Source organism: Symphalangus syndactylus, chromosome 17 (genome assembly GCF_028878055.3).
Source record: "Symphalangus syndactylus isolate Jambi chromosome 17, NHGRI_mSymSyn1-v2.1_pri, whole genome shotgun sequence".
Classification (NCBI taxonomy): Eukaryota; Metazoa; Chordata; class Mammalia; order Primates; family Hylobatidae; genus Symphalangus; species Symphalangus syndactylus.
Window position 1 is genome coordinate 24,954,669 of NC_072439.2, and position 25,596 is coordinate 24,980,264.

The following is a 25,596-nucleotide window of genomic DNA, read 5'->3' on the forward strand; positions in this document are numbered from 1 at the left end:
GCCATTCTCCTGCCTCAGCCTCCTGAGTAGCTGGGACTACAGGTGCCTGCCACCACGTCCGGCTAATTTTTTGTATTTTTAGTAGAGACAGGGTTTCACCATGTTACCCAGGATGATCTCGATCTCCTGACCTCGTGATCCACCTGCCTCGGCCTCCCAAAGTGCTGGGATTACAGGCGTGAGCCACCGCGCCCGGCCGACTAATAGAGGATTTCTAAGCAGAAACCTTACAGGTCAAAAGAAAATGGGATGATATATTTAAAGTGCTAAAAGAAAAAAAAAAAACTAGCCAAGAATGCTACGTCCAGCAAAATTATCCTTCATAAACAAAGGAGAAATAGTCCCTTTTTTTTTTTTTTTTTTTGAAACGGAGTCTCACTCTGTCGCCCAGGCTGGAGTGCAGTGGCATGACTCTGCAAGCTCCGCCTCCCAGGTTTAAGCCATTCTCTTGCCTCAGCCTCCCGAGTAGCTGGGACTACAGGCGCCCACCACCACGCCCAGCTAATTTTTTTGTATTTTTTAGTGGAGACGGGGTTTCACCGTGTTTTGCCAGGATGGTCTCGATCTCCTGACCTCGTGATCCACCCGCCTCGGCCTCCCAAAGTGCTGGGATTACACGCGTGAGCCACCGCGCCCAGCCGAAATAGTCCTTTAGACAAGCAAATGCTAAGGAAATTTGTTACCACTAGACTGGCTTTACAAGAAAAGCTGAAGGCTGGGCTGCCTATTATCTCAGCACTATGGGAGGTTAGGTGCGTGGATCACTTGAGGTCAGGAACTTGAGAATAGCCTGGCCAACATAGTAAAAGACCGTCTCTACTAAAAATACAAAAATCAGCCATGTGTGGTGGAGCACGCCTGTAATCCCAGCTACTTGGGAGGTTGAGGCACGGGAATCACTTGAACCTGGGAGGTGGAGGTTGCAGTGATCCGAGATTGTACCACTACATTCCAGCCTGGGTGGCAGAGTGAAACTGTGTCGCAGAAACGAAAAAAAAAAAAAAGAAAGAAAGAAAAGCTCAAGCGGGTCTTAAATCCGGAAGCAAAAAATAACACTGCAACACTTACCATCATGAAAATAAGTGAAACTATAAAACTCACTGGTAAAGCAAACACATAAAGAAGAAAGAGAAAGGACTCATATGGTACTACTACAGAAATCTACCAAGCCACAGTGACAATAAGAAAACAAGTTAAAAAAAAAAAACCAACATAAAACAACAAAAAATGGGCATGGTGGTTTAAATCTGTAATCCCAGCACTTCCCCTCCCAGCCAGAGAGGGGAAGATCATTAGAGTCCAGCAGTTTAAGACTAGCCTGGGCAACATAGTGAAACTCCATCTCTATAAAAACAAAAAAAATTAGCCAGGCGTGGTAGTGCATGGGGAGCTACTTGTGGGGCTCGGGTGGGAGGAGGACTGCTTGAGCCCGGGAGGTCTCAAAAAAAAAAACAAAAAACCCAAACCAATTAACAATATGATAGACACAAAGCTTCATATATCAATAATAACCTTGAGCCAGGTCGGTGGCTCACGCCTATAATCCCAGCACTTTGGGAGGCCAAGGCGGGCGGATCACCTGAGGTCAGGAGTTCGAGACCAGCCTGGCCAACATGGCAAAATCCTATCTCTACTAAAAATATAAAAATAGCCAGGCGTGCCAGCGCATGCCTGTAATCCCAGCTACTCAGGAGGCTGATGCAGAATAGCTTGAACTGAGGAGGCAGAGGCTGCAGTGATCTAAGAACACGCCATTGCACTCCAGCCTGGGCAACAGAGTGAGACTCCATCTCATAATAATAATAACTTTGAACATAAATGGATTAAATTTCCCACTTAAAAAATAGAGAATGGCTGAATGGATTTTTTTTTAAAAAAAGGTCCCCAAATATCCTACTTATAAAAAACTCGCCTTATTGGTAATGACACATATAGACCGAAAGTAAAAGGATGGAAAAAGATATTCCATGAAAATGGAAACCAAAAGTGAGCAGGAGTGGCTATATTTCTAACAGATTAAAGAGATTTTAAGTCTAAAAGAGTAAAAAAAGAGACAAAGAAGGTCATTAGATAACCATAAAGTGATTAAACCAGCACTGGATATAACAATTCTAAATATATATGCAGCCAACACTGAAGTACCCAGATTTATAAAGCAAATACTACTAGATCTAAAGAGAGAGACTGCAATACAATAATAATGAGGGACTTCAACACCCCATTCTCAGCATTAGACAGTTTTAAAAAATTAGACAGTTTTAAAAAATTAGATTTAAACTGGACTTTAGACCAAACACACCTAACAGATATTCACAGAACCTTTCACCCAACAGATGCAGACTATACATTATTTTCATCAGTACATGGAACATTCTCCATAATACGCCATCGAGTAGGCCACAAAACAAGTCTCAACAAATTTTTAAAAGCTGAAATCTGGGCCGGGCGCGGTGGCTCACGCCTGTAATCCCAGCACTTTGGGAGGCCGAGGCGGGCGGATCACAAGGTCAGGAGATCGAGACCATCCTGGCTAACACGGTGAAACCCCGTCTCTACTAAAAATACAAAAAATTAGCCGGGCGAGGTGGCAGGCGCCTGTAGTCCCAGCTACAAGGGAGGCTGAGGCAGGAGAATGGCGTGAACCCCGGGGGGCGGAGCCTGCAGTGAGCCGAGATCGCGCCACTGCACTCCAGCCTGGGTGAAAGAGCGAGACTCCGTCTCAAAAAAAAAAAAAAAAAAAAAAAGCTGAAATCTTATCAAGTATCTTAGACCACAATGGAATAAAACTAGAGATTAACACCAAGAGGAACTTTGGTAACTATACCAATAAATGGAAATTAAATATCATACTCCCAAATAACCACTAAAGATCACAACTAAAATGAAAATTGAAAGAAAAATTCTTTTTTTTTTTTTTTTTTTGAGATGGCGTTTCACTCTTGTTGCCAAGGCTGTAGTGCAATGGCACGACCTCGGCTTACTGCAACCTCCACCTCCCAGATTCAAGTGATTCTCCTGCCTCAGCCTCCCGAGTAGCTGGGATTATAGGCAAGTGCCACCACTCCGGCTAATTTTTGTATTTTTACATGGTGAGCCACCATGCCAGGCCGAAGAAAAGCTTCTTGAAACAACCGAAAATGAAAACACAACATTCCCAAAGATGTGAAATAAGGCAAAAGTAGTGCTAAGAAGGAAGCTTGTAGCAATAAATGTAGAATGCAAATCAAAAAAGTTGGCTGGGCACAGTGGCTCATGCCTGTAATCCCAACACTTTGGGAGGCTGAGGCGGGCGGATCACCTGAGGTCAGGAGTTCGAGACCAGCCTGGCCAACATGGTGAAACCCTATTTCTACTAAAAATACAAACATTAGCCAGGCATGGTGGTGAGCACCTGTAATCCCAGGTACTCGGGAGGCTGAGACTGGAGAACCGCTTGAACCCGGGACGCAGAGGTTACAGTGAGCCGAGATTACACCATTGCACTCTAGCCTGGGCAACATAGCAAGGAGACTCTGTCTCAAAAAAAAAAAGAAAAAAAAAAAAAGTAGAACAATTACAAATTAACAATCTAACAATGTACCTCAGAGAACTAGAAAACAGGAACAAGCCAAGCCACAAATCAGCAAAATAAAAGAAATAATAAAGATTAGAGCAGAATTAAATGAAATGGAGACTAAAATAGTATGAAGGATCCACAAAATGAAAAGTTGGTTATTCAAAAAGATAACCCAAATTGATAAACCACCAGCTAGACTAACCAAGAAGAGAGAATACCCAAATAAGCAAAATTAGAAATGAAGAAGGAGACATTACAACTGATACTACAGAAATACAAAAGAGTGTCACAGACTTATCAGCAACTATATACTGACAAACTAGAAAACCTAGGGAAAACATACATATTCCTGAAAACATAAAACTTACCAAGACTGAATGAGGAGGAAATATAAAATCTGAACAGACCACTAAGTAGTGAGATTAAATCAGTAATAAAAAGTCTCCCAACCAAGAAAAGCCCAGGGCCACTTGGAATCACGGCCAAATTATACCATACAAAGAAAAACTAATACCAATTCTCCTGAAACTATTTCAAAAAATAAAAGAGGAGAGAATTCTCCCCAACTCATTCTACAAGGCCAGGATCATCCTATTACCAAAACCGGAGAAGGACACAACATAAAAAGAAAACTAGGGGGGTGGAGCCAAGATGGCCGAATAGGAACAGCTCCGGTCTCCAGCTCCCAGCCCCAGCGACACAGAAGATGGGTGATTTCTGCATTTCTGCTTGAGGTACCGGTTTCATCTCACTAGGGAGTGCCTAACAGTGGGTTCAGGACAGTCGGTGAAGCGCACTGTGCGCGAGCCGAAGCAGGGCGAGGCATTGCCTCACTCGGGAAGCGCAAGGGGTCAGGGAGTTCCCTTTCCTAGTCAAAGAAAGGGGAAACAGACGGCACCTGGAATATCGGGTCAGTCCCATCCTAATACTGCGCTTTTCCAACGGGCCTGGAAAACGGCACACTAGGAGATTGTGTCCCGCACCTGGCTCGGAGGGTCCTATGCCCACAGAGTCTTGCTGATTGCTAGCACAGCAGTCTGAGATCAAGCTGCAAGGCGGCAGCGAGGCTGGGGGAGGGGCGCCCGCCATTGCCCAGGCTTGCTTAGGTAAACAAAGCAGCCAGGAAGCTCGAACTGGGTGGAGCCCACCACAGCTCAAGGAGGCCTGCCTGCCTCTGTAGGCTCCACCTCTGGGGGCAGGGCACAGACAACCAAAAACTCAGCGAGAACCTCCACAGCCTTAAATGTCCCTGTCTGACTGACAGCTTTGAAGAGAGTAGTGGTTCTCCCAGCACGCAGCTGGAGATCTGAGAACGGACAGACTGCCTCCTAAAGTGGGTCCCTCACCCCTGAGCAGCCTAACTGGGAGGCACCCCCCCAGTAGGGACAGACTGACACCTCATTCAACCGGGTACTCCTCTGAGACAAAACTTTCAGAGGAACTATCAGACAGCTGAATTTGTGGTCTCACGAAAATCCGCTGTTCTGCAGCCACCGGTGCTGACACCCAGCCAAACAGGGTCTGGAGTGGACCTCTAGTAAACTCCAACAGACCTGCAGCTGAGGGTCTTGTCTGGTAGAGGGAAAATTAACAAACAGAAAGGACATCCACACCAAAAACCCATCTGTACATCACCATCATCGAAGACAAAAAGTAGACAAAACCACAAAGATGGGGAAAAAACAGACCAAAAAAACTGGAAACTCTAAAAAACAGAGCACCTCTCCTCCTCCAAAGGAACGCAGTTCCTCACCAGCAACGGAACAAAGCTGGATGGAGGATGACTTTGATGAGTTGAGAGAAGAAGGCTTCAGACGATCAAACTACTCTGTGCTACGAGAGGAAATTCAAAACAATAGCAAAGAAGTTAAAAACTTTGAAAAAAAATTAGAAGAATGGATAACTAGAATAACCAATGGAGAGAAGGGCTTAAAGGAGATGATGGAGCTGAAAGCCAAGTTTCGAGAACTACGCGAAGAATGCAGAAGCCTCAGTAGCAGATGCGATCAACTGGAAGAAAGGGTATCGCTGATAGAAGATGAAATGAATGAAATGAAGAGAGAAGGGAAGTTTAGAGAAAAAAGAATAAAAAGAAATGAACAAAGCTTCCAAGAAATTTGGGACTATGTGAAAAGACCAAACCTACGTCTGATTGGTGTACCTGAAAATGATGGGGAGAATGGAACCAAGTTGGAAAACACTCTGCAAGATATTATCCAGGAGAACTTCCCCAATCTAGCAAGGCAGGCCAGCATTCAGATTCAGGAAATACAGAGAACGCCACAAAGATACTCCTCGAGAAGGGCAACTCCAAGACACATAATTGTCAGATTCACCAAAGTTGAAATGAAGGAAAAAATGTTAAGGGCAGCCAGAGAGAAAGGTCGGGTTACCCACAAAGGGAAGCCCATCAGACTAACAGCTGATCTCTCAGCAGAAACTCTACAAGCCAGAAGAGAGTGGGGGCCGATATTCAACATTCTTAAAGAAAAGAATTTTCAACCCAGAATTTCTTATCCCGCCAAACTAAGCTTCATAAGTGAAGGAGAAATAAAATACTTTACAGACAAGCAAACGCTGAGTGATTTTGTCACCACCAGGCCTGCCCTAAAAGAGCTCCTGAAGGAAGCACTAAACATGGAAAGGAACAACTGGTACCAGCCCCTGCAAAAACATGCCAAATTGTAAAGACCATCGAGGCTAGGAAGAAACTATAGCAACTAACGAGCAAAATAACCAACTAACATCATAATGACAGGATCAGATTCACACATAACAATATTCACGTTAAATGTAAATGGGCTAAATGCTCCAATCAAAAGACACAGACTGGCAAACTGGATAAGGAGTCAGGACCCATCAGTGTGCTGTATTCAGGAAACCCATCTCACGTGCAGAGACACACATAGACTCAAAATAAAGGGATGGAGGAAGATCTATCAAGCAACTGGAAAACAAAAAAAGGCAGGGGTTGCAATCCTAGTCTCTGATAAAATAGACTTTAAACCAACAAAGATCAAAAGAGACAAAGAAGGCCATTACATAATGGTAAAGGGATCAATTCAACAAGAAGAGCTAACTATCCTAAATATATATGCACCCAACACAGGAGCACCCAGATTCATAAAGCGAGTCCTCAGTGACCTACAAAGGGACTTAAACTCCCACACAATAATAATGGGAGATTTTAACACCCCACTGTCAGCATTAGACAGATCAACGAGACAGAAAGTTAACAAGGATATCCAGGAATTGAACTCAGCTCTACATAAAGTGGACCTAATAGACATCTACAGAACTCTACACCCCAAATCAACAGAATATACATTTTTTTCAGCACCACACCACACCTATTCCAAAATTGACCACATAGTTGGAAGTAAAGCTCTTCTCAGCAAATGTAGAAGAACAGAGATTATAACAAACTCTCTCTCAGACCACAGTGCAATCAAACTAGAACTCAGGATTAAGAAACTCAGTCAAAACCGCTCAACTACATGGAAACTGAACAACCTGCTCCTGAATGACTATTGGGTACATAATGAAATGAAGGCAGAAATAAAGATGTTCTTTGAAACCAACAAGAACAAAGACACAACATACCAGAATCTCTGGGACACGTTCAAAGCAGTGTGTAGAGGGAAATTTATAGCACTAAATGCCCACAAGAAAAAGCAGGAAAGATCCAAAATTGACACCCTAACATCACAATTAAAAGAATTAGAAAAGCAAGAGCAAACACATTCAAAAGCTAGCAGAAGGCTAGAAATAACTAAAATCAGAGCAGAACTGAAGGAAATAGAGACACAAAAAAACCCTTCAAAAAATTAATGAATCCAGGAGCTGGTTTTTTGAAAAGATCAACAAAATTGATGGACCGCTAGCAAGACTAATAAAGAAGAAAAGAGAGAAGAATCAAATAGATGCAATAAAAAACGAAAAAGGGGATATCACCACCGATCCCACAGAAATACAATCTACCATCAGAGAATACTACAAACACCTCTATGCAAATAAACTAGAAAATCTAGAAGAAATGGATAAATTCCTCGACAAATACACCCTCCCAAGACTAAACCAGGAAGAAGTTGAATCTCTGAATAGACCAATAACAGGTTCTGAAATTGTGGCAATAATCAATAGCTTACCAACCAAAAAGAGTCCAGGACCTGATGGATTCACAGCTGAATTCTACCAGAGGTACAAGGAGGAACTGGTACCATTCCTTCTGAAACTATTCCAATCGATAGAAAAAGAGGGAATCCTCCCTAACACATTTTACGAAGCCAGCATCGTCCTGATACCAAAACCTGGCAGAGACATAACCAAAAAAGAGAATTTCAGACCAATATCCTTGATGAACATTGATGCAAAAATCCTCAATAAAATACTGGCAAACCGAATCCAGCAGCACATCAAAAAGCTTATCCACCATGATCAAGTGGGCTTCATCCCTGGGATGCAAGGCTGGTTCAACATATGCAAATCAATAAATGTAATCCAGCATATAAACAGAACCAAAGACAAAAACCACATGATTATCTCAATAGATGCAGAAAAGGCCTTTGACAAAATTCAACAACCCTTCATGCTAAAAACTCTCAATAAATTAGGTATTGATGGGACGTATCTCAAAATAATAAGAGCTATCTACAACAAACCCACAGCCAATATCATACTGAATGGGCAAAAACTGGAAGCATTCCTTCTGAAAACTGGCACAAGACAGGGATGCCCTCTCTCACCGCTCCTATTCAACATAGTGCTGGAAGTTCTGGCCAGAGCAATCAGGCAGGAGAAGGAAATAAAGGGTATTCAATTAGGAAAAGAGGAAGTCAAATTGTCCCTGTTTGCAGATGACATGATTGTATATCTAGAAAACCCCATTGTCTCAGCCCAAAATCTCCTTAAGCTGATTAGCAACTTCAGCAAAGTCTCAGGATACAAAATTAATGTACAAAAATCACAAGCATTCTTGTACACCAATCACAGACAAACAGAGAGCCAAATCATGAGTGAACTCCCATTCACAATTGCTTCACAGAGAATAAAATACCTAGGAATCCAACTTACCAGGGATGTGAAGGACCTCTTCAAAGAGAACTACAAACCACTGCTCAATGAAATAAAAGAGGATACAAACAAATGGAAGAACATTCCATGCTCATGGGTTGGAAGAATCAATATCGTGAAAATGGCCATACTGCCCAAGGTAATTTATAGATTCAATGCCATCCCCATCAAGCTACCAATGACTTTCTTCACAGAATTGGAAAAAAGTACTTTAAAGTTCATATGGAACCAAAAAAGAGCCCGCATCGCCAAGTCAATCCTAAGCCAAAAGAACAAAGCTGGAGGCATCACGCTACCTGATTTTAAACTATACTACAAGGCTACAGTAACCAAAACAGCATGGTACTGGTACCACAGCAGAGACAAAGATCAATGGAACAGAACAGAGCCCTCAGAAATGATGCCGCATAGCTACAACTATCTGATCTTTGACAAACCTGACAAAAACAAGAAATGGGGAAACGATTCCCTATTTAATAAATGGTTCTGGGAAAACTGGCTAGCCATATGTAGAAAGCTGCAACTGGATCCCTTCCTTACACCTTATACAAAAATTAATTCAAGATGGATTCAAGACTTATATGTTAGACCTAAAACCATTAAAATCCTACAAGAAAACCTAGGCAATACCATTCAGGACATAGGCGTGGGCAAGGACTTCATGTCTAAAACACCAAAAGCAATGGCAACAAAAGCCAAAATCGACAAATGGGATCTCATTAAACTAAAGAGCTTCTGCACAGCAAAAGAAACTATCATCAGAGTGAACAGGCAACCTACACAATGGGAGAAAATTTTTGCAACCTACTCATCTGACAAAGGGCTAATATCCAGAATCTACAATGAACTCAAACAAATTTACAAGAAAAAAACAAACAACCCCATCAAAAAGTGGGCAGAGGACATGAACAGACACTTCTCAAAAGAAGACATTTATGCAGCCAAAAAACACATGAAGAAATGCTCCTCATCACTGGCCATCAGAGAAATGCAAATCAAAACCACAGTGAGATACCATCTCACACCAGTTAGAATGGCCATCATTAAAAAATCAGGAAACAACAGGTGCTGGAGAGGATGTGGAGAAATAGGAACACTTTTACACTGTTGGTGGGACTGTAAACTAGTTCAACCATTGTGGAAGTCAGTGTGGCGATTCCTCAGGGATCTCGAACTAGAAATACCATTTGACCCAGCCATCCCATTACTGGGTATATACCCAAAGGACTATAAATCATGCTGCTATAAAGACACATGCACACGTATGTTTATTGCGGCACTATTCACAATAGCAAAGAGTTGGAACCAACCCAAATGTCCAACAACGATAGACTGGATTAAGAAAATGTGGCACATATACACCATGGAATACTATGCAGCCATAAAAAATGATGAGTTCGTGTCCTTTGTAGGGACATGGATGAAACTGGAAAACATCATTCTCAGTAAACTATCGCAAGGACAAAAAACCGAACACCGCATGTTCTCACTCATAGGTGGGAATTGAACAATGAGAACTCATGGACACAGGAAGGGGAACATCACACTCCGGGGACTGTTGTGGGGTGGGGGGAGGGGGGAGGGACAGCATTAGGAGATACACCTAATGCTAAATGACGAGTTAATGGGTGCAGGAAATCAACATGGCACATGGATACATATGTAACAAACCTGCACATTGTGCACATGTACCCTAAAACCCTAAAGTATAATAAAAAAAAAAAAAAGAAAACTAAAGGCTGATATCTGACAAAAGTAGATGCAAAAATCCTCAACAAAGCACTAACAAACCAAATGCAATAGCACAGCAAAATGATAATACACCACAATCAAGTGAGATTTATACCAGGGATGCAAAGATGGGTCAATGTATGCAAATCAGTTAACATGATACATCACATCAGAATAAAGGACAAAAACCATATTATCATCTCAATAGATGCAGAAAAAGCATCTGATAAAATCCAACATGCTTTCACAATAAAAACTTCAACAAGCTAGGCACAGAAGGTACATACCTCAGAATAATAAAGGTTATATGTAACAAACCCACAGCTAACACCATAGTGAATAGGGAAAAGTTGAAAGCATTTCCACTAAGAATTGGAACAACGCCGACTTTCACCACGCCTATTCAACACAGTACTGGAAATCCTAGCCAGACTAATCAAGCAAGAGAAAGAAATAAAAGGTATCCAAATTGGAAAAGAGGAAGTCAAATTGTGCCTTTTTGTTGATGATATAATCCTATATCTAGGAAAATCTAAAGACTCCACCTGGCTGGGCATGGTGGCTCAGGCCTGTAATCTCAGCACTTTGGGAGGCTGAGGGTCGATCACTTGAGGTCAGGAGTTTGAGACCAGCCTGGCCAAGATGGCGAAACCCTGTCTCTACTAACAATACAAAAAAATTAGCTGGGCTTGGTGGTGCACGCCTGTAACCCCAGCTACTTGGGAGGCTGAGGCAAGAGAATTGCTTGAACCCGGGAGGTGGAGGTTGCAGTCAGCCAAGATTGTGTCACTGCACTCCAGGCTGGGCGAAAGAGAGACCCTGTCTCAAAAAAAAAAAAAAAAAAAAAAAAAGAAAAGAAAACAAGAATATTATGAACAAGAATAAAAGAGTATAAAGCATATTATGCCCACAAATTTGATAATCTACATGAAACAGACTAATTCCTTGAAAGACACAATCTGTCAAAAACTCACCAAGAATAAATAGACAATCCAAACAGGCCTGTATCTATTAAATAAATGGAATCAATAACTATTAACCTTCCAAATAGAAAGCATCAGGCCCAGATGGGTTTACTGATTAATGCTCCCAAACATATAAGAAAGAAAGTTTATCAATTCTCTACCCTCTCTTCTAGAAAAAGGAAATATTTCTTAACTCAATCTATGAGGCCAGCATTATCCTAATACCAAAACCAGGAGAAACATATTACAGGAAAAGAAAACTACAGAACAATATCTCTCATGAATACAGATGCAAAAATACTCAATAAAATATTAGCAAATCAAATCCAATAATATATAAAAAGAATTATACACCACAATCAAGTGGGATTTATCCCAGAAATGCAAGATTGATTCAACCTTTGAAAATCTATTAATCTCATTCATGACATCAAGAGGCTGAAGAAGAAAAATCATATAATCATGTCAATAGATGCAGAAAAATCATTTGACAAAAATCCAACACCCAATCACAATACAAACAGTCAGCAAACTTAGGAATAAAGGGAACTTCCTCAACTCAATAAGGCAATCTTTTGGGTCTCTTACAATCCTTCAAAATCTGAATCTTAAAAAATTAGCTTTATATTTAATAGTAAAGAGACTTGAAATACTTTAAATCAAACCCACTCCAATCCACTGAATTATACACCATTGTTTTCCAGTATTTTCATAGCCTTTGAAAAACCTGTAAATCAATCTTGCTCTTCTTTTCCACCTGCCAATATTTGTTTCTAATTACCCACATATTTAACATTTTCCTTATTCATCTTCTTTGTTTCTCAAGTCCTCCATCTGAGACCTCTTCTAGAAAGCATGCCCATGCTTCCCTTTAGCCTCCTGTTTATATACCTCTTTAGCCCATGACATCAAGTTTTTGAAGAAACCACACCAAATGTCACAACAGCAGTTAAAGAACAGTCTGGGCTGGGTGTGGTGGCTTATGCCTGTAATCCCAGCACTCTGGGAGGCTGAGGCGGATCACCTGAGGTCAGGAGTTCAAGACCAGCCTGGCCAACATGGCGAAACCCCATCTTTACTAAAAATACAAAAGTTAGCCAGGGATGGTGGCAGGCGCCTGTAATCCCAGCTACTTGGGAGGCTGAGGCAGGGAGAATTGCTTAACCCCAGAGGCGGAGATTGCAGTGAGCCGAGATCGCGCCACTGCACTCCAGCCTGGGTGACAGAGCAAGACTCCATTTAAAAAAAAAAAAAAAAGAACAGTCTGGAAATCCCTAGGGGGCCTTGAGATTGAAACTATTTTCATATTTTTCCTTCTTTTGATCTCATTTGCTCATGAGTATAGGATGGAGTTTCCCAGTCTTACATGACATGTGACTGAATGTAGAAGCAGATATGAGAACCCAGTTGTCTGCTTTAATTTAAAGTATTTGAAAATTGTGTAACAATGACGCTCTTATTTTTTTTCGTTTTGGAAATAATTATTTTTCATAAAATAATTTCATAAAAATTTATTATTTGTATTAACATGTAATGAGTTTATTAGTTTCAAATGAATCAAAAATATTTTTTGGTTGGGTGCTGTGGCTAACACCTGTAATCTCAGCACTTTGGGAAACCAAGGTGGGCAAGTCACTTGAGGCCAGGAGTTCAAGAACAGCCTAGCCAACATAGTGAAACCCCATCTCTACTAAAAATATGAAAAATTAGCTGAGCATGGTGGTGCACACCTGTAATCCCAGCTACTCAGAAGGCTGAGGCATGAGAATCGCTTGAGCCTGGGAGGCAGAGGTTTCAGTGAGCCAAGATTGCATCACATACTCCAGCCTGGGCAGCAGAGTGAGACCCTGTCTCAAAAAAAAAAAAAACTTTTTTAAATTTCAATTTGAGGACTGCTGTTGCAAAATGCCTACTGTTTTAAGTCAGTTTCCCAGGAAAAGAGAATCTGAGATGGAAATCTATGGTAGGGTTTATTGGGGAGATCTCTTGGGAATATCAGCAGTAAGGAAATGAATAAAGCAGAATTGGATGGAAAGAGAAATTAAACTGATGCAGTTGAAATTTGTTCCCTGGGGAGCTCTAGAGCTGGGATTGCTCTTCAGAGTTGCTCTAAACTGAGGCAACGTGGGCCAAGCTGCCTGAAGGGAGACAGTGTAACCTTGCATAAGGCAGCTCCTTTCATCCAACAGCAATTCCTTAGAGGAATTTAGCTGTGAGTTGTCAGCAGCCAAGATTCTCAGAAGTTGGCAGCACAAGTGCCTCAGTCCTGAAGATGGAATCTTGAAAAGTCTGAGGCATAGCTTCCCGAGTTCCCACAGGGATCAGGATGACATCATCCATGGCAGGACTGTGCCTGCGATCACACCCTTGACTTACTTCTTTTTCTTATTCTGCTGCCTCCATTCCCTTACCGCTCTTACTGAAAGCACTTCCTTAATAAGTCACTTGCATAGGAATCCTCATCTCAAAGCCTGCTTCTGGGAAACTGCTGAAAAGAAAGTCCATCACACATCTTGAGTCCATCCCCAATCTTTACCCTAAAATATTTCTCCCCAGCCTGCTGCATTTTTATCAAATGGTCCACCGTCCAGCCAGTTTCTTTCCATAAAAGCATAGGAGTTATCCTTTATCTCTTTATTCCTCATCTTTCATATGAACTCATTATGTTGAATCACCTCCAAAATGTATCTGAAATCTACCAATTTCTACTGCTGTGTCTAGTCCAAGCCACTATTAGTATGTTTTATTCTGTGTGTTTTGAGGGCCATTCACAGGAACTGAACCTCTTATGAAGTTTGAACTCTAGAATGGAAACTCTCTAGGCAGTAACTCATGTGTGTCCAGGTAAAGAATTCACCATGATTTAATTAATGATTTTTTTCAATGTTTATCTCAGTCACTTATATCTATCTTATTATTTCTACCCCTTAGGACAGAAGGAAAACATGAATTTACAGAGACCAGATCATCTGTTTGCTGACACAAGATCAGTAAAATGCCCTCTTAGACCTACTCTGAGGCACTTTACCTCACCTGATAGGTTCAGCCAGTCTTACTGGGGTGAGAGAGGCCAAAAGAGAAATCTAAGGTTGTCCTTATGGGCCTTAAGTGGAATTTTACGTTTCTCTGTTGACTCTAAAGCTATGTAAAGAAAGGGGTGGAGGATTTAAGGCATATAAAGTACAGGCCAAAAAACAAACAAACAAACAAACAAAAAAAAACATTAAAAAGAAAATCACAGAGAAAAACAACTGTTTAGACAAAAAAAAAAAAAGTCTCACAAATATTTATACAGGGTAACTTGTGTGGATACATGAAATGTGAAAACTATTTTTTAAAAAAAGGTTTACAGGCTGGGCATGGTGGCTCACAGACCAGCTTGACCTACATAGTGAAACCCTGTCTCTATTAAAATACAAAAATCAGCTGGGCATGGTGGCGGGCGCCTGTAGTCCCAGCTACTTAGGAGGCTGAGGCAGGAGAATCGCTTGAACCCAGGAGGCGGAGGTTGCAGCGAGCCAAGATCATGCTGCTGCACTCCAGCCTGGGTGACAGAGGGAGACTCCCTCTCCAAAAAAAAAAAAAAGGTTTACAGGCTGGCACAGTGGGTCACGCCTTTAATCCCAGCACTTTGGGAGGCCGAGGTGGGTGGATCACCTGAGGTCAGGAGTTTGAGACCAGCCTGGCCAATATGGTGAAACCCCAGCTCCATTAAAAATACAAGAAAAAAAAAATAGCCAGGTATGGTGGCACATACCTGTGGTCCCAGCTGCTTGGGAGGCTAAGGCAGGAGAATCACTTGAACCCGGAGGCAGGGGTTGCTGTGAGCTGAGATCACGCCACTGCTCTGCAGCCTGGGTGACAGAGCAAGACTTTGTCTCAAAAAAAAAAAAGTTCACACATAAATATTGGGTATGCTGGCAAAACTGGATGTAGTATAAAACTTATTGAAGAAGGGACTATGAAATGATAATACTCATTTAGATATTTCAGTTTTGGTAAGTTGTCATTGTTTTCACTGAAGTCAGTCTCTGCTGTTGTTAAGTCACCATCAGTCTTCAAAAATACCTAATAACAATCAAAACTGATAGTCATGGTTGTACTTCACAACTTTAGCTTGAGATTTACTTTTGTGAAATCAACTTCAAACAAATATAGTTAATGTTCAATCATAAAAGCTAAAGATCCCTTTTCACAAACACCCCCTATTTTTATCTTTTTATTTTTTTGAGGCAGAATCTTGCTGTCGCCCAGGCTGAAGTGCACTGGCGTGATTTTGGCTCACTGCAACCTCCGCCCCTATAGGTTCAAGTGATTCTCCTGCCTCAGCCTCCTGAGTAGCTGGGATTACAGGCATGTGCCACCACGCCCGGCTAATTTTTGTATTTTTAGTAGAGGTGGGCTTTCACCATATTGGCCAGGCTGGTCTCGAACTCCTGACCTCAAGTAATCGGCCCGCCTAGGCCTCCCAAAGTGCTGGGATTACACGCGTGAGCCACCACACCCAGCCTATCTCCTTTTTATTTATTTTTATTTTTTATTTTTTTGAGAAAGGGTCTTACTCTGTCACGCAGGCTGGACTGCAGTGGCACGATCTTGGCTCACTGCAACCTCTGCCTCCCGCGTTCAAGCAATTCTCCTGCCTCAGCCTTCTGCGTAGCTGGGATTACAGGCACCTGCCTCATGCCTGGCTAATTTTTGTATTTTTAGTAGAGACGGGGTTTCATCCTGTTGACCAGGCTCGTCTTGAATTCCTGACCTCAGGTGATCCACCTGCCTCGGCCTCCCAAAGTGCTGGGTTTACAGGCTTGAGCTACTGCATCTGGCCCTATCTCCTTTTTAAAAAGGCATTAGCAGCTTTCTGTAATGTATATTAAATAATATTGTAGAGATGGCATAATAAAAACATGACCTCTGTAAGGGTTGGTTCATGTATTATTACAGAGAATGAGACTCTTCAAGAGGAACTCTATTATTAGTGCTCAGGGTCTAAGTTCACCACCATTTCCAACCAAAACTGGATGGGCTGTGTAAGTCAAGAGTTGTAAAAAGAATAAAATGGTCTCTAGATTAAGACCAACACACTTTTACACAATTGCTTATGGCCACCTCAGGAAATAAATGATTTCTCATTTCAAAATATTGTTATAATTAACAATGATATTAATGCCTATGCTGGTTGTATGGAAAATTACAGGGCAAGAAAACAAATACTGCAAAGTTACTTTCTCAGGAAAAATCTTAATCTCTCTACAGTACTCTAAATATATCGGTGATTAGCTATGAACCTAACAAATTTGCTGTCTAATAATACTGGCTCCACTGAACGTACAGGCACCATGAGTAGTAGACCATGATACCCTGAGCTAGTAAATAAAAACACATTTCATTTGTTATACTGGCATCTGATTTTCAAATTTTTAATAATTAAATATTTACTTGAATCTAAGATATCATCAGTTGAAAGGAGTCCAATTTCAGAAACGTTAAAATATAAAAAAAAGCATCATCAAGCTGTTAAAATGTGCTAATTTCACATTATATAATAAACAGGAATATTCTAATTACTAATTTTCTAGACATATTTTTCATAAAATAGTTGAGCATCTGATAGAGCATATGAATCCATTATAACATTTCCTTCTATGGGCACAGGTTTCCCTTGGCCTGTTCTGAGAAAGAACAAGAAAAACACTATTACAAGCAAACATTCATATTGTCATTGTGTATCGTTAGCTTTTAAGATTTATTTTATATGCTACCAGTCTTTTTTAAGGCATAAAAACTACAAGCAAAGCTAAAGTCTCCCTTTAATCAACGGCCTCAAATTCAATTTCCAGAGACAATGCTATCAATAATTGGGCGTGTATCCTTCTATTCTATTTTAAATAGTTTTACATACACTTTTCAATAATAGAAACAGTTTTTTTATAAATGATTTCATTCCAATTTACATAAATATTATTACACAATGCTTCATTTGTATTTTGATTTTTTTCATTCAACATTAACTATCCATGTTACACAATATGGATCTGATTCACTGCTTTTAAGTGCTGTATACTATTCTATCATTTGAATATATCATATTTTATTCATCTATTACCCCACTGATGAATATTTAGGTTGTTTTCAATGCAGATATATGTCTACATATTTCCTTTTTTTTAAGAGATGGGGTCTTGCTATGTTTCCCAGGCTGGTCTTGAACTCCCAAGCTCAAGTTATCTTCTTCTATCAGCCTCCCAAGTAGCTGGGATTATAGGCATGTGCCACTGCATCTGGCTATACATACATACATATATTATATATATATTTCTTATGCATTATTTGTGAGTTTCTATAGGATGTATACCTAGAAGTGGAATTACAGAGTCCTTTCGTCTTAAAAAAAAAAAAAAAAAAAAAAAAGCTCCTTGGCCTCAACGTCATAGACAATATCACCTATTTTCTCCCAGTGGTTTCACAGTTTGGCTTTTCAAATTCCAGTATTTAAATCCTTTAGAATATTAATTTTTTGGCCAGGTGCAGTGGCTCAAGCCTGTAAACCCCAGCACTTTGGGAGGCCAAAGAGGGCAGATCACTTGAAGTCAGGAGTTCAAGACTAGCCTGGCCAACATGGTGAAACCCCATCTCTACTAAAAATACAAAAAAAAAAAAAAAAAAAATAGAACCCGGGAGGCAGAGGCTGCAGTGAGCTGAGATTGCACCACTGTACTTCAGCCTGGGCGACAGAGTGAGACCCTTGTCTCAAAAAAAAAAAAAAGAATATTGATTTTTTAATATGTCATAATGTTGTAATTTTATTTTCTCCAATACAGAGAGTCAAATATTTCCAGCAATTTTATTGACTGGGTCATCATTTCCCTACTAATTCATGTCAGGTCTAACATACACTGAGTTCACATATATTCATGAATCTGCTTCTGGATATTCTTTTTTTTTTTTTTTTTGAGACGGAGTCTTTCTCTGTCCCCCAGGCTGGAGTGCGGTGGCGCGATCTCGGCTCACTGCAACCTCCACCTCCTGGGTTCACGCCATTCTCCTGCCTCAGCCTCCCAAGTAGCTGGGACCACAGGCGCCCGCCAGCACGCCCGGCTAATTTTTTTGTATTTTTTAGTAGAGACGGGGTTTCACCGTGTTAGCCAGGATGGTCTCGATCTCCTGACCTCGTGATCCACCCGCCTCGGCCTCCCAAAGTGCTGGGATTACAGGCTTGAGCCACCGCGCCCGGTCTGCTTCTGGATATTCTATTCTTTAAAATCTGCTTATTTACCTACTAATGTACTAGTATCACACATTTTTAAATGACTATAACTTTATGTCATACAGTGAGGGTGTTTCCTTTGTTCTTTTCAAAATTGTCTCAGCAATCCATACACTTCTATTTCACATGAATTTTATAACCATTTTTGAAAGATCCTAGAAAATTCTTAGTAGATTTTGTTTGGAACTGCATTCAGTCTATAGATTTTTAGAATTGAGGTTTTTATAATACTGGGTTTTTCCATCTATATATATGGTATTTCTTTCCATTCATTCCAGTCTTACATCTTTTAACAAAGTATTAAAATTTTTCCATAAAGATCCTGGTTTTTTTGAGCTTATGCCAAGATATTTTAAGTAAAACATGGGTTGAATTTAAGAGGCCTTCTTTTATTTAATATACTCGGTGTCTCTCACCTGTATGACCTCTCTTATGTATAGAAAGGGATGCTCTTTGAGAGAATGCTTTCCCACATTCATTACATTCAAACGGTTTCTCACCAGTATGACTTCTCATATGTATAATAAGTAATGAGCACTGAGAAAAGGCTTTCCCACATTTATTACATTCATAGGGTTTCTCCCCTGTGTGACTTCTCACATGAAGAGTGAGGGATGAGATTCGAGAGAAGGCTTTACCACATTCATTACATTTGAATGGTTTCTCTCCAGTATGAATTTTTTCATGCTCAAGAAGATTTTGTCTTTGACTGAAAGCTTTCCCACACTGATTACAATGATAAGGTTTCTCTCCAGTATGAATTTTCTCATGTTCAGTGAGGTTTGATTTCTGACTAAAGGCTTTTCCACATATCGTACATGCATAGGGTTTCTCACCCGTATGAATTCTCTCGTGTCGAATGAGGTTTGACATCTGAATAAAAGCTTTCCCACATTCACTGCATTCGTAAGGTTTCTCTCCGGTGTGAATTTTCTGATGTGTAATGAGATTTTCTTTCCTGCTGAAGGCTTTTCCACATTCCTTACATTCATAGGGTTTCTCAGCTGTATGATTTCGCATATGTACGGTAAGGGATGAACTTTGAGAGAAGGCTTTCCCACATTCGCTACATACATAGGGTTTCTCACCAGTGTGACTTCTCATATGTATAATAAATACTGAGCATTGAGAGAAAGCTTTTCCACATTTATTACATTTATAGGGTTTCTCCCCTGTGTGACTTCTCATATGTAGTGTAACAGATGACATTCGAGAAAAAGCTCTACCACATTCATTACATGCATAAGGTTTCTCCCCAGTATGAATTTTCTCATGCTCAATAAGATTTTGCTTCTGGCTGAAGGACTTCCCACATTCCTTACATTCATAGGGTTTCTCTCCAGTGTGAATTCGCTTGTGTTCAATGAGATTTGATTTCTGACTGAAGGCTTTCCAACAATCCTTACATGCATAAGGTTTCTCCCCAGTATGAATTCTGTGGTGTCTAATAAGGTTTGACATCTGAATGAAAGCTTTTCCACATTCATTACACTTATATGGTTTTTCCCCAGTATGAATTTTCTGATGTGTAATAAGATTTTCCTTCCTACTGAAGGCTTTTCCACATTCTTTACATTCGTAAGGTTTCTCTCCAGCATGAATTCGCTCATGTCTAATGAGGTCAAATTTATGACTGAAGTCTTGTCCACACTGATTACACTTAAAGGGGGTTACAACACAGGATGCATAATGGTAAAATGGTTTCCCAAACTCATTACTGTGTTTCTCTCTTACACAGCCTTTCTCATATCTAAGTAAGTCTAAATTACGTTCCAAATCCTTATCAAGTGAGTCACAGTCATAGAAGCTTTGTCTTGAAGTAACAATGTCTGAACTCAGAGGAAATATTTTTGCAACTTTTTTACATTCAATGACTTTTTCCTTTATCAGAATTTTCTTGGAGATGGATGTGACTTTCCTCACAAGTGTTTCCTGTTGCTTCTTGATCTGTTCATCAACTTCCCAAACTTCTAAAATGGAGGACCAGAAATTATTACTTGTGAATTATTCTACCACTAGACTATTAATAACATATCAGAAATTGGCAAATGTGGGGTTTAATCTTTGATGTTGGCCTAGTCAACCAATACAAAAGAAAGTTAAGAGTAAATGTTCCTAGTTCCTAAGGTTTGAGAAGTTAACTACTACATAAAACATATGGAGACAAAAACTGACATCTGTAGGTCCAAGTAGCCTTGATTGATTTTTAAAGCATCCACGTATAGTGCAGAAATCAGCAAAATGAATAAAATAATTGAAATGAAAGGGTGAACACAAAAATGACTGATAGGGAGTCAAATGGCTAGAGAACAAGATGAACATTTGTGATTAAACACACCGGCTTCAATGCATGTATTTTTCCTCCTTCCTAAAATTCCATTAAAACGATAGTGAAAGAATAAAGGGTTAAATCCATAAGAAAAAGGAGACACGAATGTAAAAAAAGGTGAACAAGAGATTTTAACATAATACTGCAGGACGAGAAGCATTTAGGGAACCATAAACTGAATAGCAAAGCTATAAAGTATCATGAAGATGCAAAGTGATTTGGCCAGAAATCAGTGGAAAGGCTCAAGAATTGGAGAATCTAGGCACTCAAAAGGTAGGGATACACAAGCACAAGGCAAGGATGTTCTCTCGCATTACTGCTTTTTAACATTGTACTAGAAGTCCTACCTAATACAATAACAAGAAAAGGAAATAAAAGCTGTTCAGATTAGGAAGGAAAAATGAAACAAAGGCCGGGCGCGGTGGCTCACGCCTGTAATCCCAGCACTTTGGGAGGCCGAGGCGGGTGGATCATGAGGTCAGGAGATCGAGACCATCCTGGCTAACATGGTGAAACCCTGTCTCTACTAAAAATACAAAAAAAAAAAAAAAGTAGCTGGGAGTGGTGGTGGGCGCCTGTAGTCCCAGCTGCTCGGGAGGCTGAGGCAGGAGAATGGCATGAACCTGGGAGGCAGAGGTTGCAGTGAGCTGAGATTGCGCCACTGCACTCCAGCCTGGGCGACAGAGCAAGACTCCGTCTCAAAAAAAAACGAAACAAGAACTGTCTTTGTTCACAGGTGATGTGATCATCTATGTAGGAAATCTGAAAAAAAAAAAAATCAACAACAAACAACCCCTGCTGCAACTACTAAGTCAAAGGCTGACAAGTTTGCAGAGCAATAGGACCTCTCACTCATTGCTGGTGGGACTGCAAAATGGTACAGCCACTTTGGAAGACAGTCTGGCAGTTTCTTACAAAACTAGACATACTATTACCATATTATTCAGCAATCATGCTTGGTATTTACCCCAATGAGTTGAAAACATATGTCCATACAAATATCTGCACATGGATATTTACAGCAGTTTTATTCCTAATTGCCAACACTTGGAAGATGCCCTTTACTAGGTGAATGAATAAACTGTGGTACATCTAGACAATGAAATATTCATCAATGATAAAAACAGATATGCTATCAAGTTATGAAAAGACATAGAGGAACCTTAAATGCATGTGGCTAAGTAAAAGAAGCCCATTGGAAAAGGCCACCTACTATATGATTCCAAACTGGAAAAGGCAAAATGATGACTAGTAAAGATATCAGTGGTTGCCAGAGCTTATGGGAGAGGAAGGAATAAATAGGAGGAAGAGAGAGGAGTTTTAGGACAGTGAAAGTATTCTGTACGATACTATAATGGATCTGAGTCATTATACATTTATCAAAACCCATAGAATGTACAATACCAGGAGTGACCCTAACGTAAATTACGGACTTTGGGTAATAATAATGTGTATAATAATAACAGTAATGCAGGTTCATTGATGGTAACAAATATACCACTGTGGTGCAAGATGCTGACAGTGGGGAAGGCTGGGTGTGTGCCTGGGCAGTGGGTATCCATATACTTTGTACTATTTCATGAGCTCTGTACACCACTCAGTTTTGTTGTGAACCTAAAACCAGCCTAAAAGATGAAGTTTATTAATTTAAAAAACCAGATGCGGTGGGCTGTACCTGTATTCCCAGCTACTTGGAAGGGTTGCTAAAGCCCAGGAATTTGAGACTAGTCTGGGAAACATAGCAAGACCTCATCTCAAAAAAAAGGGGAGTGGGTAGGATAAGAGTGGGACTAAAAAGAAGAGGATTAAAGTCTGAGTAGGGAGCAGTTACACACGAAGGCAAGAGTTATGGATCTGCTTAAGTAACATGTATTCTAATCTCCCACCACGCTTTTCCATCCTGTGAAGGCTGAGGCAGTTAAAACTACATTTCCTAGACATAACTGCATGTAGAGTTCCCATGTGATTTAGATTCACCATACACTCTAACATGAATGAGATCAACAATCCCTTTCTGTTATTTAGCCTCATGAATGCTGGCATGTACCTACACATAGGAGATAAAAAGATTAAAAGGAACAACAGATGCTGGCATATGGGGCCCCACACAAAACTTCTAGGTTCAGCCTGGGCGTGGTGGCTTACGCCTGTAATCCCCGCACTTTGGGAGGCCGAGGCAGGTGGATTACATGAGGTCAGGAGTTCAAGACCAGCCTGACCAACATGATGAAACCCCGTCTCTACTAAAAATACAAAAATTAGCTGGGCGTGGTGGTGCACGCCTGTAATCCCAGCTACACAGGAGGCTGAGGCAGGAGAACTGCTTCAACCTGGGAGGCAGAGGTTGCAGTGAGCCGAGATCATGCCGCTGCACTCCAGCCTGGGCAACAGAGTGAGACTCAGTCTCAAACAAACAAACAAACAAACCAACAAACAAACAAAAAATCTTCTAGGTTCTGATCCAACCATTCTACAGTATAGTCCACTAGTTAAAAAAACACAGGCAGGGTGCAGTGGCTCAAGCCTGTAATCCCAGCACTTTGGGAGGCCAAGGTGGGCGGATCACCAGAGGTTGGGAGTTCAGCCTGACTAACATGGAGAAACCCCATCTCTACTAAAAATACAAAATTAGCTGGGCGTGGTGGAGCATGCCTATAATCCCAGCTACTTGGGAGGCTGAGGCAGGAGAATCGCGTGAACCTGGGAGGCGGAGGTTGTGGTGAGCTGAGATTGCAACTTTGCACTCCAGCCTGGGCAACAAGAGCGAAACTCCATCTCAAAAAAAAAAAAAAAAAAGAAAGAAAGAAAGAAAAAGAAACAAAAAAAAACTAAAAAATTTCTTTTATCTTCTTTAAAATTTAGAATTTTGGAAGATGTTTAGAATTTCCCTTTTATCCCTTCATGCATCAAAATGAGGTAAACTAATAACAATGACGGATTCCTTATTTAAACAAAGAATTTTGAGGGTATCATTTAAATTAAAAATACATAGAAAACAGAAAAATAAGGCAAGTAGTAATTCTAGGAGTGACAAAAAGTTATATAAGTGTATGTAATTAAGAGTCATTTCTTGGCTCAGTAGTAAACAATATGTCAACAATCATAACAAAGTAAGTGGTGAAACTGAATTAGCTAAAAATTGCGATGTATCTATATTCCAGAAAAAAACGAAAGGAGAAGTGGTTGTGGTAACACTACTAAACCTCATCTTCTATTTATATCAAGTTGATAAAAACACAAATTACCAAACAGCAGCGTATTTAGGGAAGTCCAGATTCTACCCTGTCCCTGAAACACCAATTCCCGCTTTGCCCTCTAGATAACCATTTTTATTACTTCTTGGATTATTATTATTGTTATTATTATTATTATTTTGAGACAGAGTTTCACTCTGTCGCCAGGCTGGAGTGCAGTGGCACAATCTCGGCTCACTGCAACCTCCGCCTCCCAGGTTCAAGCGATTCCCCTGCCTCAGCCTCCCCAATAGCTGGAATTACAGGCGCACGCCACCACGCCTGGCTAATTTTTTGCATTTTTTTAGTAGAAACAGGGTTTCACCATGTTGGCCAGGATGGTCTCTATCTTCTGACTTCATGATCCACCCGCCCCAGCCTCCCAAAGTGCTGGGATTACAGGTATGAACCACCATGCCTGGCCAGTTCTTGGATTATTCTTCCACCATTTAAAAAAACATACATACATACATACATACATACATACACACACACGTACACACATACATAATCACACATTTCCTTATATATAGTACCTATACACGCATATATCATATGTACAGTTGGCCCTTGAACAACATGGGGATGGGGTGCTAATCCTCCACATAATTGCAAATCTGTTTCTAACTTTTGACTCTCCCAAAACTTAACCAGTAATAGCCTACTGTTGACCAGAAGCCTTATTGAAAACATAGTTGATTAACACATATTTTGTATATGTATTATACACTGCATTTTTACAATAAAATAACTTAGAGGAAAAAAATGTTATTACAATAATCATAAAGAAAATACATTAACTATTCATTAAGTGGAAGTGGATCATCCTAAACATCTTCATCCTCATCATCTTCACACTGAGTAGGCTGAGGAGGAGGTTGGTCTTGCCATCTTGGGTGGCAGAGGTATAAGAAAATCAGCATATAAGTGGACCCGTGCAGTTTAAACCCATGTTGTCTGAGGGCCAATTGTATTTTTAATATATTTTACACACACACACACACACACACACACCCCTTCTCTGCCTCTCTTCCCATCCATTTGCACATAAAAGAGAGCATATTCTAAACAATGTTCTGTACGCTGAGTTTTTTTCACTTACATGTCCTGAAACCATGACTTCTCTGACTGTAACTTTAGAGTTCTGACAATAAAATCATGTATGTATTTTACATATGAAAAAATAAAAATTAAATCAAAAAAGAAAAAAAAAGCCAAAGCAATCCCTAAAAATAGAAAAAAATTGGAAACAAGCCTACTTATCAAATGAGAGCCATAATCACATAGAAAATTACTTTAAGTAACCTTAAACATAGTAGTTTGACTATATATCCCTATTAGAATATATTCTAAGGAAGAAACCCCCAAAGAAATCTTAAATTACGTTTAGTTGTCTTTTTATTATTAGTAATATTAGCATTACTGTTAATTTGCAACTAATA

General features: G+C 40.3%; 1 protein-coding gene across 3 annotated transcripts in view; it reads right to left on the bottom strand.

The window, feature by feature from the left end:
* The window catches only part of ZNF568 (zinc finger protein 568), an 89,050-nt gene that overhangs the window by 34,447 nt on the left and 29,007 nt on the right, over positions 1 to 25,596 (bottom strand). For 2 of the 3 annotated variants that reach the window (XM_055249670.2, XM_063621260.1), the window contains one exon: positions 16,705 to 20,562. In XM_055249670.2, the coding sequence (XP_055105645.1) occupies positions 18,986 to 20,562 (1,577 nt within the window). In that variant the 3' untranslated portion in view covers positions 16,705 to 18,985. Of the gene's footprint in view, positions 1 to 16,704; positions 20,563 to 25,596 lie in introns of those variants that run through there. The other variant, XM_055250891.2, reaches the window with a different exon arrangement.